A 19,541-nucleotide genomic window follows, 5' to 3' on the forward strand; every position below is an offset into this window, starting at 1 on the left:
CACAGCATTTTATATTAGTCCAGTAGCAGCATATTCTTTTTTAAAGAGAGAATTTCTGAAACATTGAAATCTTATTCATGAAATATTCTTCTTCTTCTTCTTTTTTTTTTTAAGATTTGTTTATTTGAGAGACAGAGAGCAAGTAGGGGGTTGGGAGCAGAGAGAGAGAGAGGGAGAAAAACTTAAGCAGGCTCTGTACCCAGCACAGAGCCTGATGTGGGGCTCAATCTTCCGACCCTGAAATCACTACATGAGCCAAAATCAAGAGTTGGATGCTTAACCGACTGAGCCAACCAGGAACCCGGAAATTTTATTCTTATTATTGTAAATAGTGTGGTCCCCAATTTTCTAATCCATATTACTTGTATTTCTTAGGTATGTCTCTAACACTCTATTTTCCCTATTTTATAATCATCAGTTTTCTTGACTGTGTCTTCCACTAAAATGTGAGTTCTGCTAGAGCAAAAGAAGAGTAGATTGTGAGAACTGGGAAAATCTCAGAAGTCTGTTTTAATCTTCTCATTTTGCAGGAAGGAACCTGACGCTCTGAAAAATGAAGTGACGTGACCAAACCTACGTTTAATTAACAGAAGAGCAGACATAAGAACCTCAGCCTCCTGCCTTCCTCTATAATATTGTTTTATCTTCACTTGGCTGTACCCCCTGTAACCACCATTTTTGCCCTTTGCATAATCCGCCAGCAACAGATACTGGTCTGACATTACAGTCCTGCAGTATCAATTATATACTCATATCTGATTCCTCCACCTTGAAGTCAGAATAAAAGAAATGGGCCTGACACAGATCTGTGGTTAATTTAAAAATAAAATATACCGTGTTAATGGAACCTTGCCGAAAAACATGCTATAAATGTCCTAATATGTAAATAAGGAATTGATTTTTCATGACGTTTAAGTATGTTCTCCACTTGCTTACACACCGTTTTCACATTCATTTTGTCTGACACTTCTCTTTGAGTGTGAAACAAGCAGTTAGGATTATGTGAAAAATTACAATTTTGGTTGACTGCCACTCCTGGCAAATACATTTCATCTTGGAGATTCTCATACCAATTCCCAAAGAACAGAGTTTTAATAATCAGGAGCAGAGCTGCCACACATTATTTTATTTTTAGAGCATTTCTTCAACTTCTTAAAATGGTCTGTTCGGAACACAAAGCATTTACCAGATGAAGTGGCAGTTAAGAGAAGAATGTGCCAGAAAAGAGAAAGGAAGGCAAGGAGGGAGGGAAGAAGTTTGGTGATCATTCAGAGAAGCAAAGTGTGTTATGTGATGAAGTATTTGCATGCATAATTTCCTTTTTTCTTCAACGTCTCATATTTATTACAGAAATTGCTTTAGTTGAGAACAAAGGGAGAAGGAGAGCTGTCAGGACCTATAATGTTAAACCTCCTGCCTGCTCAAAGAGTCTGAAGTGAGCACTCAGCTCCCCCTACCCGATAGAGAGAGAGAGAGAGAGAGAGAGAGAGAGAAAGAGCAGGTGAAGTGTGCAAGGACCCAGGGGACATCTGGAGAAGGGGAAGGACAGGATGGTGCTTTCTCCTACTCTTGCCAGGGCAAGCTGCCGACTGGGCTCAGCATCTTTCCTTGTTCTACTAAGGACAAAGCCTGTTCTGTTGTGAGATCTCTGCCAGCAGCAGCTGTAGCTTCAAAAAAACCAAAACCCAAAAACAAAAACAAAAAAAACCCCAAAACAAAAAACCAAAAAACCCCCCCGATCAAACTTCCGTTTTCATTTTCTCATTAAATATGCATAAGATTGACATACATGCTAGTAACTATTGTGGTGCTAGATTTGTTTAAGATCCTGAACATGAAAACCATACTCCTCCTCCAACTCCATTTCATGAAATAGATTACTTTTCTGCTACATGCTTACTAATTAGAGTGTATCTTCTAGAGTTGTGGTATCTATGGACTCCATACAATGAAAAAGGTAAGGTAATAGTATTAGTTTTGGGAAGTAGTTCCCTATTACGACTAAATTATGCTACATTTTAAGAACATCACTCCTTTCCGTGGATTACTTTTTTCTTGCGTATGTGCATCATAAATATGAATGTATTAATATTCCTGGAGTTCTTTAATCTCAAAATAAGAGAAAAAATACTTTTTAAGATAAATAAAATATGAAACATAAAGTATAGACACTGAAGGTAGGCAGAATGACATACTCATGTACAGAAAATTCTGTGACTCTCAGAATATGGCCTTTTAAAACTTTGACCTCAAAACTGGCATTTATAGGCTCTCAAACTAGGTCGAGAGCATTTCTGATTACTAAAGCCAATTTATGCTCTGTAAACTCCAGTGCATACATTGCATATTTTGATATATGTTGCATAATTTATGGCATATTTATTAAATTTACCATAAATTATGCAACATATATCAAAACATGACAAGAAGGCATTGCCAACTATTTAGAAAGACAAAGCTGCCAGAAAGCAACATAACAACCTTAACTGATGACATGAAGGGAACAACTGCAGGAAGGAAACTGAATTCTTTATGCATTTTATAAGTATATTATTATACTGATCATTTTATATTTAAAAATGTTTGATAATTGAAGTAATTTTTTTCTTTGAAATTTAAGTTATGAAAGATGCAGACCCCATTTTTACCTAAGTGAAGATCTATCATAGATTATATGTTTTGAGATCATAGTGGATGTGTCCTAGTTCTGCAAAATGGACACAGAAAAACAAGGATTCCTAACTGGGTTGGAGATTTTCATCCTCTTTTCTGTCAACTTGAAGGGGTTATAGCTTTACCGAAGAAAGGGAGATATTGGAGGAAGGAAGGAATGAAAGGAGAAGGAAAATGGAAAAGCAAGAACGAGAAGAAAGGACAAGGAGGATCAGAGCTGGAAAAAAGAGATAGAAAAGAAGGGATGAAGAAAGGAAGCAGAAGACTTAGAAGGGAAAGATGGGAAGGGAAGGTACATGGGAGAAAGTGGCAACTCTTCCCTCCCATCTTCTCCAGAAAGGTTGTCTTGTCATGTCTCCTCTACCCCAGAAAAATGTTCCTGTGACTCCTACAGGGAAAGTCATTCCAATCTGGTGGAATGAATGGTCCATGGAAAGAAAACTGGACCCTTTTTTGATTACCAGGGATCATAGAGAACTGAATTTTTACTTTTTTACCTGTAAAAGCAAAGTAGAATTGTATTAAAAAGCAATCTTCTTTCTGTTATCAGTTATGTTTCCAAACAAGAACAACAAATGTTTAGGCTCAGATTTTAGAGCAAAATTTTTTACATTTTTTGAGCTGAATTTTATCCCATACTCTGTATTTTGCAAAATCATATTTCTTTAGGCATAACCCTAAGATCAAAGGAGAATGAGTATTATAAAACTGTGTTACGGAATCACAATGCATTTGGCAAGACCTGGCAAATGGCCTATTATTTGCTAAGTAGTTTTTGATACCTACAGCTCAAGAGTGAAATATGAGACTATGGGGTTTCGAATGACCTTTCCCCCACACTGAAATATCTGTGATTATAAATGGTAATTTAGTGATAGTGAGCAGTCGGAAAAACGCAAAGTACAATTCTAGGATCTTAAAATATATAATCTCTGACAAGACGACAGTCCGAGCTATTTTACGATTTGTATTTTCACACACCTGCTAATATCATCCTGTTCTGCAACATCATCGTACACCTCCTGGTCATCCTCAATAGGTCTTGATGAAAGAACACCGAGAGACGTTTTCTTCCGTTTCAGGGAATCATAGTCAATCTGGACAGCAGTTGTTCTAATGTAGCCATCTACCAAAAGGAGGAGTGATTTATGGTCAGGTAACTGTAGTTTCCATATCTCAAAGTTGTAAATAAGATATCCATTGCACATTTGCTGTTTAAATTTTCCCTTCATTTCCTTGCATGCACATCTGATTTATAGACTTCCAATGTAGACACGTTTCATTGGACTTTGTCAAAGACTTAGGCCGTCGTGGTTTGCGGTAAGCCTAGGTCTACTTTAAGGATTCCAAAGTGACTCACGTAATTCATTCCTCCCCACTCCCGTTTAACACCAGGGAGGAAATGAACGCCCTTCGTTCCTCCCTGGAATCATAGAAATATTTGCGTTGTTCCCCCACTAAAACAATAATGCAGATGAGGTGAAACTGGAGCTATCCCTGTCCCTTTAAATTTTCCTATTTTTGTCTGCCCTGTTAACTACTCCTAACAAGAGAAAGTGCACATTTAATACTGTCTTGAAAAAACCCTAACACTTTGAAATCATAAGAAATTTAATAATTTTTTATTATGTTCTGTTAGTCACCACACAGTACATCATTTGTTTTTGATGCAGTGTTCCATGATTCATTGTTTATGTGTAACACCCAGTGCTCCATGCAGTACATGTCCTCCTTAATACTCCCATGTTCACAGCAGCCACATATGTCCACAATAGCCAAACTGTGGAAGGAGCTGAGATGCCCCTCAGTGGAAGAATGGATAAAGAAGATGTGGTCCATATATACAATGGAATGTCACTGAGCCATCAGAAAGGATGAATACCCACCATTTGCATTAACATGATTGGAACTGGAGGGGATTATGCTGAATGAAATAAATCAAACAGAGAAAAGACAATTATCATATGGTTTCACTTACTTGTGGAACATAAGGAGTAGCATGGAGGACATTGGGAGAAGGAAGGGAAAAATGAAGAAGGGGAAATCAGAGGGGGAGATGAACCATGAGAGATTAAGGACTCTAGGAATCAAACTGAGGGTTTTAAAAGGGAGGGGGTTGGGGGGATGGGTGAGCCCGGTGATATAGGAAAATTTGCACTCACATGACCCCCTTGCCGTTCTGCCCAGCCATTTTCCTTCAGGGTTGTCTGTGATGCGGATTATTTCAATTTGCTCTCCTTGCTTGAAGCTCAGTTCATTCTTTCCTCCTTTGACATCACAGCAAGCTGTTGCCTGATGGATGACTTGAATAGGGCCTGTTAGCTGCAAATAAGGGGAACAATCACATCAGTCTTTCTTACTATTCAGAAAATCTTTTAGGAGCAGAGCTTTGAAATACAATACATCCACGACATGCCGACCAGCCTATTTACAACATTTACATAAACTGGGGATGAATGTCATACCCAATGAATGTTCTTTTAAGAGGGGCGGGGGGGGGGGGTATCATAGAGGTGAGGCAGGACCCACAAGGAACAGGTTAACATATGCTTGGGGTCCAAAAGAGAGAGGTAGTGATCTGTTGATCTTAGAAGCCTGTGAAAGGCTTACAGAAGAAGCCACTAATAACTGAATACCACTTATGTGTGACAATATGTGCTGGGTGCTATGGGGTTTACGGGGTTTGCTGGTGGTCTGCTGGGTAGATGGAGGTTTTTTTCCCATCTTCACATGGTGTAGTTATTCCGATGGTTCTCTTCAGACTTCAAACAGCAAAGGGGTGGGAAGGTGGTGGTGGTGGGTAGTAATTGTGGGAAAAGCATTTTCTTTCTTTCCTTTTTTTATCCCCCCAACTTTGTGGTGTTGTCTATCTGTAAACTTAGAGTAGACATTACCTGCTATAAATAAGATAACATTTCAGAAATAGCTTTATAAATAAGAAAAATAGCAAATAAATATTATGTGAAGTTTTGGAAATAAATATCCTGGATAGTACCGTGGTTTCTTCATAGCAGGAGAATATAGAACCCCCCCCCCCCCCCGATCTGTGGTTACATTTTCTGGGGTTTTAGCTAGCCATGGTCAACTGTGGTCTAGAAACAGATGATTCTCCTCTGACCTATTGTCAGATCAAGAGGATCCTAATGCTATGTCACAACGCTAAGGTCATTCACTCCATTTCATCTCATCACATAGGAATTTTATCATCTCACAGCATCTTAAGATAGATGAGTACAGTACAATAAGATATTGTGAGAATGACAGATCACATTCAATAACTTTTATTACAATACAGTGCTATAATTGTTCTATTTTATTATTAGTTATTATTAGTCTCTTACTGGACCTTATTTATAAATTAAACTTCATCATAGGTATATATGTAAAGGAAAAAATAGTATATATAGTGTTCAGTACTATCCACATTTTCAGGCATCCACTGGGGGTCTGGGAATGTATCACCTGTGAATAAGAGGAACTACTGTATTCCGGTTGAGAACATGAATCCTGAACTCCTAATTTCCTAGTCCTAAATTTTTATCTTTTTCAACATAATGTTTTGGACCTTTTGATATGCAAATATGCATTGCGATTTTTGAAGTTCTGCCTCATGTTATTGAACTCATGATGTTATGAATTGTGACATATCATCAATTATGTACCACTAAGAGAGAAAAAACTTAATTATGATAGGCCAGTGATGTTAAGATGCATCTGAATTTCAGAAGCTGAAAGCATGAAATATTTTATGCTAGAGACTTAATTTTGAGTGAATGGATACTCAGAAATACTCTTTCTTCCTATTTTCTTTAATTGTAATATCTTCTAACTTTTTTTTTTTAAGATTTTATTCATTTATTTGACAGACAGAGATCACAAGTAGGCAGAGAGGCAGGCAGAGAGAGAGGGGGAAGCAGGCTCCCTGCTGAGCAGAGAGCCCGATGTGGGGCTCGATCCCAGGACCCTGGGATCATGACCTGATCTGAAGGCAGAGGCTTAACCCACTGAGCCACCCAGGTACCCCACATCTTCTAACTTTTAATCTTTTATTTTTGTGGAAGGAATACAGCTTGTTAAGTCCTAGTCCTCACAAACTTTGAGTTCATATTTAGTGGTAAGATTTCTATACCCTATTTTTTTCTGACTAAAAATCATTTGAATGAATGACTGAAATAATGCAAAATTGATTTCTCCAAAAGAAACATAAGAATTCCTTCAAAATTCCAAAGTCCCTTCACAGAAGAGTGTTATGAAGACTTTTAAGAAACTAATTTTTCATATTTATCATTTGAAAAATATGAACATTGGTACCCATATATCTGTATGAGTAAAATGTCTTAATAGTCATGCTTTAATCTTAATTTTACTTATATATAGTAAGCTTTTTCAAAATTTAATGAGAACCCTAGCAGATAGAGTGTCTTATGTACATTATTTTAATTAATTCCACAAGAAACTTCCCAGAGAGGTATCATTTATTCTTACTTTAAAAAATAAAAACAAAACAAAACAAAAGAATATGAATCTGAGGTGTAGAGAAATTTAATAATATGCCCACAATCACATAACTCACATGGGCAGCTGGAATTTAAATCCACATCTGTCCAATTGACTCTAAGCTTTATTTTTTTTTCCTGTACCATGCTGTTGAAACTTTGTTTTAATACAATAAATACACTGGGGAGTTATATAGAAATCAAATTTTTATAATTCAAATGATACATTAAATGTTCCAGAGGAATTAAATATTTAAAGGAATCTTGACATGAATCCTTTTCATCATGAAGAATAGTTCTCTAATTCATATAATCACCTTAAAGATAGCTAACACACCAGACCTGTGCCTGATGGCGCATGTCATCAAAGATGGTATATCCAAGAGAGGACAGCCTGCCAGTATAGCATTGGTGGTAGTAATAGGAGTCATACAATTAGAAATCAGAGATCAGAGAAGAGAGAGGTCAGAAATCCAGGTGGAAAAAGAGGGACAAGAAAGAGTGGGTGTCAGAAGTCAACATGTACCTAAGTTAAAAATAAAGGCCAAAATATAAGTCAGGTCTAGACACCAGCATTTAGAGTAGTTATAGCAACTTTATTCTGAGACAGGTCTGGGTCATCCAGACACATTTGTGTCCCTTGCACCATTGTGATGCTTGCCACAGGGATATCTGTGTGTGGGCTCCGAGCTCATAGCATAAGTTGGTCAGGATCAAACGTGAAATGATGAGAGCAAAGATGGGTTTGAGCAACTGAGTATTCATTCACTAAATTACCATAAAATTTCCTAGGTGCCCACTAATTCTAAGGCACCATATTTTATTTGGGCTTTATCCTATTACATTTTTAGTGCAGAGATAAGAGAGTATATTGGGCAAAATAATTACTGTTATGAATGTAGTTACTTTTTAAGGAAACAACAATTAAGTAATTCTCCCACCATGTAAGTTTTCAAGAATGCTGCCCCTTTTGTATGAAAGTTATAAAAAGAGATTACTCTTTTTTTTTTTAACCCATTGGCAAGCAAGCTCTTACTTTAAATTTCTTCTTTATTTCTTGTTCTTTCTTTTCTCGCTCCTTCTGTTCCTTTTTCTCCAACTCTAATCTCTTCTTTTCCTCCTTCTCTTTTTTTTTCTCTCTTTCTTTGGATGCTTCTCTGTGGATACAAATTGTTACGTTGTTTCAGCATTTACGAACATTGATGTATCATTGCTCAGGTATCCAGAGGTTTCTCCCCACAACAGAAGACAGTATCTGATAGTAGAGATGAAGGTAAGAAGCCAACGGTTGTCAAAATTCCTGGGTGTGTGAGACTGTTCTGAAATCCAGTAGGAACATGCAAATGAGGATACCTTCCAAAGGCTCTGCTTCCCCTCATAACCTTTGCTAGCCAGTGGGAGAGATGCCCGATAAAGGTTCTGATCTTGCTGCATATAGGTATGAATATAATTAATTTCTCTTTCTCAGGCACTCACAGGTACAGGGTATACACATGCAAAGCTTAGTTCAGAAACTGTCATTAGAAGTGGCTGTACCAGAACCAGGTAGAGAAAATTAAGATATTTGAATTAAAAAAAAGATAAAATAAATTCACATATTTATTTCTTCTTTCCCTTACTTTCCAAGAAATTTCTTAGTCCTGGCCCATCCAGAAACCCATTTTGGAACTATTTTTAACATCTTTCTGCTTCAGCAGGTTGAAACTTTGCCATCTGGTGCTGTGGTAAATTATTTCTCATAGCACCTTGTGAGGGGAAGCACTGTCTAGGTGGGGAAGTTATAATAAATAGATAAATTCATTTGCCCAAGGACACACTGTGAGCAAGAAGTCTAGATTCCTGCCTCAGAGATTCCTGGTCTGAGATCTTTCCAGTAGCTGTGGGTCTCTGGCCTCTCACAGAAGAACATTTTTAAGAGTCCTCCATAAAATTCTTAGACAAATAAAGAATCTTTAGTCCTTTGTATTGAAATAAAGGTTATCATTATATGTCAGTTATTTGAACAATAAAGCTTTCCCCCCTTTGTGTTCAATATCCATCCATTCTCCCTCACAGAAATCATAATATTCATTTCAGATGGATGAAATCATGGTAAAAAATAAAACTCATACATGTCTTCATATGTTTCTCCTTCACTGTCTTGTTCCTGTCAAGGAAAACATTAATAATGATTAATTTTAATTACTCAAAAAGGGAACATACACACATTACATCAATCAAATGCTTAGTAAAACAAGCATAAATTTAAGTGTATATAAGTTTGTCTTGTGTCAAATATTTTCTTTTCCTTTCAAGAGATAGATTGGAAAAGTTAGCACAAAAAGATCTAATTTTATATTCTGCTATATAATTCAGATGTCTAGCCAGACTTAAGTTTATGCGCAGTGTTACAAAAATCCTGTGAGTCAGTGTAATGATTGGTGTCTAATGTCTCAAGCATTTTAGATGAAGTAATATTATAAATTGAAAAATATCATTATTACTCATAACAGTTTTCATTCGTTGGTTTATGTCAATAGAACATGAATCATGTTAAGTATTTGAGTGAAGTTGTATGATATCAGAATGGGAAAAAAAAAAAAACTGACCTCATCTAGATTTCCAGGACCTAAAAGGTTTAAAAAAAAGAGTAAAATTTAATATACTTTAATTAAAAAGCACTTTAGTACAGAATTTCTAGACATAATATATTCAAAACAGTTCATAATTTAACAGAAGTTATGCTTTATCAAAGGTATGTAAGTATGAAATAGAACATGCGGCTTAGATCTTTACTATGGCCTTTTCAATACTTGTAAATTTAGCCATAAAATCATCTCACTGGCTTTCATAAAATAATGCAAAGGGCAAAAAATAATGAAGACTTTTTATCCTCTTTATGAAAGGCATACACATATGGTTTTACGGCCTTGTGTGGAACGAAAGATTGTCAGAAAATGAATAGTTCGCACGTTTTGACTTACTTATTCCCAAGGACTTAGATTTATGTAGCAAGCAAATCTAGTTACTTAGGTTTTTTTTTTTGAAGATACTTTACTGAGGCACCTGGGTGGCTTAGTTGGTTAAGCGGCCTACTCTTGGTTTCAGCTCAGGTCATGATCTCAGGGTTGTGAGATTGAGTCCCACACTGGGCTCCAAGCTGGGCCCAATGTGGGGCTTAAGCTTAAGATTCTCTCTCTCTTTCTCCCTTTGCCCTTCTCCCTGGCTCACCCTCATTCTTTCTCTCTCTAAAAAAAGATACCTTACTATTCAAGTGTTTAGTGATATCAAATAATTATTCAATATGAAGACATAATCTAGAGTAATAATAATAAAAACAGTATGGTGTTGGTATAGAACACATAGACCAGTGGAATAGAGCAGAGGGCTCAGAGAAAGATGCATGAATTTACATACACTCTTATATACACAGTTATTACACACACAAATACACAGGTATACATACATAGACGCATGATGTAGTATAAAGGTGGCATTATAAAATATTGAGAAAATTATGGGTTTCAAAGTATGTTAATGAGAAAACTAGTTCCTTAAATGAGGCAATAAATCTGGGTTTCTGCTAACTCCTCAAAGGTGGACTACAAAGACATCAAAGACTCAGATTTAAGGGATGAAATTCATAGAAGAAAACAGATATTTTTATTTTTTAGGGATAGGACTTCTTAACTAAAACTTTAAAACACAAGTTACAATGTAATAATTAATTTGATTATATCAAAATTCATTTCTGTTCGGTGAGGGGCAGCTCGGGGTAACAGACAATGGACAGGATGAGAGAAGATAGTGGCAGTGTCTGCATCTGACTGTGATTAATATCTGAAATATACACAAACTCCTGCAAGTCAACCAGAAAGATATCAACTCTGAAACAAAGGTGGTCAAAAGATATGAACTGGCAAGTTACAGAAGAGGAAACTGCAAAGGCCAATACACAAACTAAGTACTCAGACCCAGTAGAAGCAGAAATAGGAAAATAAAGTGAGATATCATTTTATACATATAAGACTTGAAATTGGAAAGCTGAATAATACCAGGCATTGGTGAAAGGTAGGCATCTTGGAATTTTCATGCCCTGCTGATGGGAGTACACAGAGATGCAGATTTCCTGGAGAATACTCTAGTCCTAATCAGTCAAAATGAATATTTCATAGCTTACAAACAGCCATTCCACTACTGGATATATACTTTAAAGAAAGTGTCTCAGAGGTCCATATGGGAATATGGACAAGAACACACACTGAATTATTATTTATAAGTACTAGGGAATTGGAAGTAAAGAGCAGATGCATAGGATACATACTGTGGGGTACTGTGAAGTAGTTAATAAATTAAATACACATATAACAACATGGGTGGGTCCCCTAAAACACATAATGCTGAGTATAAAAAAAAAGAGTAGAGTGAGATATAATGTACTGTTTATGTAAATTGAAATATATACATACTTATAAGAGTATGCAAAGAATATGTATAAGCAGACACACACACATTAAATGTATTAGAATACTTGTCTCTGGTTGGAAATGAAGAGAAAGGAGTGAGTGGGTCATGGAGATAAAAGAGAATACATACATAAGTAAAACAGGAGAGGCACCTTGCAAGGACCAGTGAGGACAACAGACCAATAGTGACCCTATCAGAATGATTAACTCAGATTTCTGTACCTGAGTTAACAAATAAATAAAACATCTTTTGCCCCTTACCATCAGAGTGCATCACACCATCTTGATTTTCTTGATTTACAGGGCTTCTGAAAGCAGGAAAGAAGAGAAAATAAAAATGGAGCAAATAGAGGCTCATCGTACAATGAAAAATGAAAAAGAATAAAAGGATCATTTTTAAATTATTCTTTTTTCTTTAATCTCTGCTCTGATTTGTGACTTCAGAAGTTGTTAGAATGGGCCATAGGCTCATATTGATGCTGCTACTGAGGCAAAAACATGGATAATCAGGGACCTTGAGGACAGTTCTGGCTCTTCATAGCAGACACATAAGAGTAATTCATTGCTTCAGGGCAGTAATATATTTTCTGTTAAAATGGCAGTATATCAATGCTTCAATTCCAGGATTCTGAAGGCATTTGATTGGTTTTATGATCTAGATACCAAAGAGAATTAGTTCTAAACCTTGATTCCTTCTTTCCAGATGTTCTCTACCTGGCTTTTTTCCTGCCATTTGTGGCTTGGACTCCAAGGTGCTTCATTCCAAACCGCTTTACTCCAGCTGCTCTTAACAGTTATCAATACCTGGGCTCCACAAATCCCTAATGATTGATGCAACATCTATATTTTCTATTTTTCTCCTCAAGTTGATTAACATAGCTGGGAAAAAATTGCTATTTCACTGATTCTGGAAATTACAAATGACATTTAATCTCAGCTTTAACCTCAACACTATTCTATAATCTCATTTACCTTTTCCTAGTGAATCTTCTCTCCCATCATCCTTCCCAATGGCTATTTAACACCTTCACTACTTTCTACAAACCTCCTGTCCCTCTCCTCTCCCCTATAATAAGATGCCCTTGTTTCTTATTTCACTGATAAAATAGCAGTTATTGGATGGGAACTCTCTTAAGAAAATATATTCCTTTAACCCAAACTTATCCTGACCTTCTATCAAAGTTCCTTCCACCTGTGTTCTGAATTCTATCTAAATTATCAATGTTTTATCCCCCTTCTCTTCTTCTTTTGTTTGTCACCATATTATATATATTATTATTACTCCTCTTCTTTAACTTCCCATTCCTAAGTATCTCACATTTTTTTTTCTCTCCTAGCCCAACTACTCTCATTCATAAAAGCCAAACTCTTCTCTTTACCTTTCTAAATCCTCCACATTACCACAGATAGTCCTCCTTTTCCCAGCCAAAGCGGAGAAGGCTGTCTGTGCTCACAGACTTGACTTCTTTTCCTTTCACTCAATTCTTCTTAACTATACTCTGGCTTCTATTGCCAGTTCTTTGCTGAAACTACTCTTAAAGGACTTACCAAATACACTAGACACCTCTTAGCTTCCATGTTACATGACTATTTTGTGGCCCTTAACAGTATTGGACATTTAGCCTTCCTAGAGTCTCCTTTGTTTCTGTAAGAAATCTCTCCTGGCTTATTTCTGACCACCATCCCACAATTTCCTTGGCGGGCTTATTTCCCTTTGACTTCTCCTTTAAGTGATGATGTTCCTTTGTGTTCTGGTCTTGGCTTGACTGCCTTTTTCCACTCTATATCTGTCCCTGAATGGTCTCATATATGCCCACAGCTTCAGTTTTTCTCTTAGTGTTGGTGATTTCCATTGACATCTCCAGTGCAGGCCACTCTTTGGAGTTTCAGATTTATATATACACATCTTTACTTGAATGTCCCACAACCAGTTCTATATTAATATCATAGAAACTGAGGCTTCCTCTTTTATCCAAGCATAAACATGCTTTTCCAATTAAGTTTCTTATCTTAGTGAATGATACCACAGTTCCATATCCACCTAAGCCTCAAAGTCATCCTTGTTCCTCACTCTTCTTCAGTTCCACATTAAATTAATCATGCTCTGTCAGTTCCATATATTTAATGTCTCCTATAATTCACTTCCTCCCTCCATCACTCTCCTCTTTCCTGATAGGCACAAGGACAGAATTATATTATCACTAACATGGACTCTTGCAGTAGCCATCTGCCCCATCTCCTAGTGATGAGCATTGTTCTCCCTCTTCTCCCCTTACAATCCCTTCTCCACATTGCTGCTAAAATGATCTCTCTAATGCAAAATATGATTATATCACTCTCATGTTCACTACTCAAACCACTTAAAGAATTAGGAAAGACTGCTACTTAAACCCAAGAGATGTTGGTTGCAAAATTAACCCTATTTGAAGAATGTAGGCTGGAAGTGCCTTGTTATTCCTTAGACTAAAAAAAAAACCCAAAAAACAAAAAACAAACAAAACAAACAAACAAAAAAACCTCAGTGGGTACACTTGTGGCTCAGGAAGAACTGTCATAGACATACATGCTTTAGTCTCCATCTGGGATGGTAAGCATATGTGGTCATCAATTGTTGATCCAATAAACTTATTTCTAAACAAATTTGAAATGTTAAAATTTAACCTATATATTCTTTAGCTTTTAATTTAGGTAAGTGTAAAAGCTCAATTAATCAACTCATTATCTTGGTTAGAAAAAGACACTTACATCCCTCAGTAAATCTTTTTAGTTCTTGAGAGATTTGGAGTTAAATACAGAAATGATGAAGGAAGTCAAACCCATGGTACAAAAATTTGTGAAAAAAGTTTTACCATCATTGGGAAAGTATACTTATGTTCAATATTTTAAGTATTTATAATATTTAAGAGATGTGTTACATTAGCAAATATTCAGTTAGATATGTCAAACTAATTTAAAGTTTGTTAGACTTTTTGGTTTAGTTGAAAAGTATATATTCTCTGTGTTAATGTTGAGACTCAAAGGCCGTTCACATCAAAAAAGGAGATTCAACCTGACATTACAGACTTCTGATAAAAGAATATACCATCACCTACGAAGTAGTCTTACCAAAACAACTAGAACTAAATTTGGTTAAGTCACCTCCACCTCCAACTACCAATTTACAGGAAATACAGAGGAAAGAGGAACACGTAGCTGTACTATAGGGAAGCACTCAGCAAAGTCCAGGCTGTGGTTAACTACAATGCCCACAAACAACTTGATTTCTTCCACAAATAAATTGCAATAAACAAATAAATAAAGTGAGAGAGTAGGGTTATAGCTTGAAAGAGAATTGCAGATGTATAAGCCAATGAAAATATGTAGACTTTATATGGATTCTTATTCAAACAAACTTAAAAAAAAGACAATTGAAAATTTGAACATTGACAATTGAAAACTTGACTTGACTTTTATATTAATATATAGACTCTAATTTTTAGGGATACTTACTAAAATATTCATGAATAGAATTATGTGGTATTAGTATGAAAATAATATGAAAGAGGGATGTGTGTGGGGGTACTGATGAAACAAGATTGGCAATGAGTTTATAATTGTTGAAGTTTGTGTAGGGGACATGGAGGTTCATAACACTATTCTTTCTGACTTTAAAAAAAATTTTCAAAATAAATGTGCTTCTTAAGAGGTATAAGAAGAATCTTATTGAAGATACAATTGGAATATTTAAGAGAACTGGACATGTTTTGATAGATTTGCGACTCATTTAAGTTTTGGGGAAGATTTTGCTTAGCGCAGTTACTGTTCAGTCAGCTTTTTGAAATACTTAAAAAATTCAACATGCAGATTTACAGAGGCAATGTAAAACATGGAAGGGGTAATTAAAACTAAATTTTAAATGTAACTATCCATTTAAAAGAATTTAACCTGAATATTGTCCCATCATTAATCAAAGATCCCACTGACAATAACTATTCTTATTTCAATAAAAATTAATAGATGTATAAATAAGATAGCAAGTTATGTGAATTTGAGTACTTAAATAAATTAGGCCTCTGCATTACTAACTTAAGTAAATTACATATTAATTAAAAACACAAGATGTAAATACCTTAGATGTCAAATAAACTGACATCCTACAGAATAAAATATACAGCCTGTTTCATGGTATGCAAGGTTCTTATGACCAGTCCTGTTCCTTTTTTTTTTTTTTAAGATTTTATTTATTTATTTGTCAGAGAGAGAGAGAGGGAGGAAGGGAGAGAGAGAGAGCATAAGCAAGCGAAGGGAGAAACAGGCTCCTCACTGAGCAAGGAACCCGATGCGGGACTCAACCCTAGGACTCTGACCTGAGCCGAAGGCAGATGCTTAACCAACCAAGCCACCCAGGTGCCCCTCAGTCCTGTTCTTTTACAGTTTTATTTTTTGTATATCCTCTTATATCATTTTTTTGTATCATCTTTTTTTCACATATTAATATTGACTCACTCCCTGAACACTCTTGTTTCTTCTTCCTCCATGCCTAGCCCACTGTGTTTTCCTTTCCTAGAATCATCTTTCTCCTGATCACATCCCGTTTGTGACCCTTCTTAATCTTTTAAGCCTCTCCTGAAACACTCCGTTCTCTGTGAAGTCATCTCCAACACCCCAGGCCCATGCAGTTGCTGCTTCTATGTGTCATACTTTGCTCCATTATAGTGATTATTCTGTATCACTGTAATTACAGAGTAATTGCCGCAGGGCTCCCTTCCTACTACGAGACTATGAGAAAGAGACTGTCACTTTGTTAGTTAATTTGTTATTATGACTGTCATTTTTAGAAAGCTATTAGGATAATTCCAGTCATGTATAGGGCTTTGATTTTTTTTAGATGAATTAATTATGTCCCAGCATAAGAAACTAAATTAACGTTTGTTACTGAAGTGACTTGTTTATGGTCATTTTTGAAAAAGAATGTTAGTCAAAAAGACTACCAGACTTGTAGTTTACTTCCTAAAAACTTTTTTTAAAAAAATATTTTATTTATTTATTTGACAGAGAGAGATCACAAGTAGGCAGAGAAGCAGGCAGAGAGAGAGAGAGGGAAGCAGGCTCCCTGCTGAGCAAAGAGCCCGATGCAGGGCTCCATCTCAGGAACCTGAGATCATGACCTGAGCCGAAGGCAGAGGCTTAACCCACTGAGCCATCCAGGAGCCCCTACTTCCTAAAACACTTGAAAGAATAAAAAATAATTGCAGAATGGAGAGTATCTGCATAGCACATACATACATATGTGGCTGCATGTTTATAGAGAAACATGTATTGCTTGTAGATAATGTTTACATGCATACATTGATTCATGGACCCAACATGAGAGCATATAAATCTTAGTTTACTTTTAGAACTCCAAATTCACCATATATAACATGAAAACATTCAATAAATATGAAATGATGTAAGAATGATAGTGAAGAATAACAGGGAAAACATGAGGAAGAAAAATAGGTGAGCGTCATAATAAACTGAGATTAAACTGTCACCAGTTATTAAAAAACAAAAACAAAAACAAAAACAAAAACGTGTTGCAGGCATTGAGAAAAAGATATAGGCAAGCTATGAAACCAATCACGTGTCACACAGACCTAAGCAGAGGGAGCAGGTCAAGGAGAAGAAAAAGAAGCTTATCAGTTTTGAGAACAGGGTGCCTGCTTAGGAGGACTTTTCACCAGTTCTTTGTTTTTACACGGTGGTGTGCAGAATTACATAGGGAAGGCAAACTCAACTCAATATTACGACTGCCATTTTTAGAAAGCTATTAGTGCTCTGTTTCCTGACTTTTAATGATGTAAAGCTATTGACCTTTATATCTTCTTTGTTATTTATAACTTTAACTGTCCGGGTTATATTTTGTTTTTGTTTTTTAAAGAAGGGCGGCTCTAAGCGTCCCACGAAACTTGGTTCTATACCTACTGTTGCTGAGAATAGAATCTTATGACTTTTCTGTGAACTTTTCTCGGGAACATGTCTTCCTGTATTGAATGCAGGAGGACCTATGAAACTTGTTTCAGCCAATGTTTTTCCAAATGGAGTTAGGTAAGGCCACTCGGGAGTGAGCATCAGATATGGCAGGTCTCAAATTCCAGACAACGTTAAGCACTTCTAATGAATAAGAGCATTTTAATGGTTAATTCTTACTTTTCCTCTAATTCGAGAGCCCCCCAGAATCTGAAGCTGACTGTGAATGACCTCATGGTAAGAACCGTTCCACTTTTCTCTTTTCCAACCTTAGTCATTTCCCAGTATTTATTATTTCTTATTACTTCACTTTTCCTGTCTCATTACTATTAATAATCATGGAGTTTGTTTTGTACACCAAAATATTCAACCATTGGTTCTGTTTTCCTTTGAAAAATCAGTTATACGGTTAAAATTATAATTAATTTTTAAAGGTGGTGCCAAGAAACATGTTATACCGAGAAGGATGTTGATCTCAACACTAATAGTGATAAACTCTTCGACGCGTTTCAGTTTCTCTTCCGATGTCTGATGTCTGAGTAACGCAGTAGAAAACGTAACTAGTGACTTCTGACCACTAGGTGGGGAAGCAGTACAATTTAAAATAAAAGAACTCTGGCCTCAGCCACTTTAAGACGGTTATTATTTCTAATTCTCCTCGGCCTCCAACCTTTTACCTTTTTAAGGCATCCTGATCTGAATGATGTCATTATATCTGACTACTAGGGAGGCCACCCTATCTCCTGAAATTCCTTCCCTGATACCAATTAAAAATTCACTTTCTTGCCACAAGCAATACGGACTCTACACCCTCAGGAAGACTGTAAACCTTTCAGTTATTTATTCCTTTAGGAAGCCAGTCCCTCACCTGAACACGACTTCCCACTCACTCAAGTCCTTGTTGCAGGAATTCTCCCCTCACCACCATTATAATTTTCCCTTCTTCACTGGATTTCTCTCCCTGGCATACAAACATAGTGTTATTTCTTCCATCTTAAAAAAACCCAAAATCTCTATTCCATTTTTCCCCCAGTTACTGCCCCCACTTCTCCTTGGAAGAGTTGTCTATAATCACTTTTTCCCGTTCTTCTCCTTTCCTGCTCCTCTAACGCTGTTTCAGTCAGGCTTGCTTCCCAAGCCCAGGAATTCTCACCCCCATGACCTCCACATGACCACCCCCATGACCTCTCTTATTTGGCCTTCAGCAGCATCGGACACAGTTATCACTACCTTTTCCTGGGGAATACGATCTTTCCTTGGCTTCCAGGACACCACACTCTTGTTTTCTTCCTATTTTATTGCTTGTTCCTTTTTACTCTCTGTTCATTTTTCTTCTCCCAGGCCTCGTAGAGTTGGAGTATCCCAGGGCTCGGTTCTTCTTTCTATTTATACTCACTTCCTTGGTGATTGTAACAGTTTCATGATTCTTAGTGGAGAATACAGGCCTCTGACTCCCAAATTTATATGTTAAAACCAGAACTCTCTCCCAGACTCTTCACTCCTGAAGTGAATATTGCTGCCTCAATATCCCCACTTAGATGTTTAAAAGACACCTCAGGCTCAACATAGCCATGTCTTCCTGATCTTCTCAGGCCCCAAATTTGCTCACCGTCATCCTCTCCCATTTCAGTTGAAGGAAACATCATCCTTATGTTATAGTCGCTCAAGCCAGAAGCCCTGGAGCCATCTTTGATCTCTGTTTCTCTTCATACCTCAAATCCAAATTCTGTTGTCTCTACCTTCAAAGTGTATTCAGAGTCTGGATGCTTCTCTCCACCTCCACTGCCACCATCTTGGTTAGAGCCACCTGTATACCATGCTTGCATTTCTGCATTATCCCCCTGACTAGTTTCCCTGTTTCAATATTTGCCTACTGTCTATTTTCATGTAGCTGTTCAGGTGATCTCGATAAAACAGAAGTCATAACATCGCTGCT

At 36.7% G+C, this 19,541-nt stretch overlaps 1 protein-coding gene across 2 annotated transcripts in view; it reads right to left on the minus strand.

Moving 5' to 3' along the window:
• FYB1 (FYN binding protein 1) overlaps positions 1-19,541 on the minus strand; it is a 149,869-nt gene that overhangs the window by 23,324 nt on the left and 107,004 nt on the right. For both annotated transcript variants that reach the window (XM_032851371.1, XM_032851370.1), the window contains 6 exons: positions 11,876-11,922; positions 9,758-9,777; positions 9,281-9,315; positions 8,206-8,326; positions 4,836-4,995; positions 3,655-3,799 (listed from right to left, as the gene is read on the minus strand). In XM_032851371.1, the coding sequence (XP_032707262.1) occupies positions 3,655-3,799; positions 4,836-4,995; positions 8,206-8,326; positions 9,281-9,315; positions 9,758-9,777; positions 11,876-11,922 (528 nt within the window). The remainder of the gene's footprint in view (positions 1-3,654; positions 3,800-4,835; positions 4,996-8,205; positions 8,327-9,280; positions 9,316-9,757; positions 9,778-11,875; positions 11,923-19,541) is intronic.

This window comes from Lontra canadensis, unplaced genomic scaffold (genome assembly GCF_010015895.1).
Source record: "Lontra canadensis isolate GAN:19392208 unplaced genomic scaffold, GSC_riverotter_1.0 scaffold5, whole genome shotgun sequence".
Classification (NCBI taxonomy): Eukaryota; Metazoa; Chordata; class Mammalia; order Carnivora; family Mustelidae; genus Lontra; species Lontra canadensis.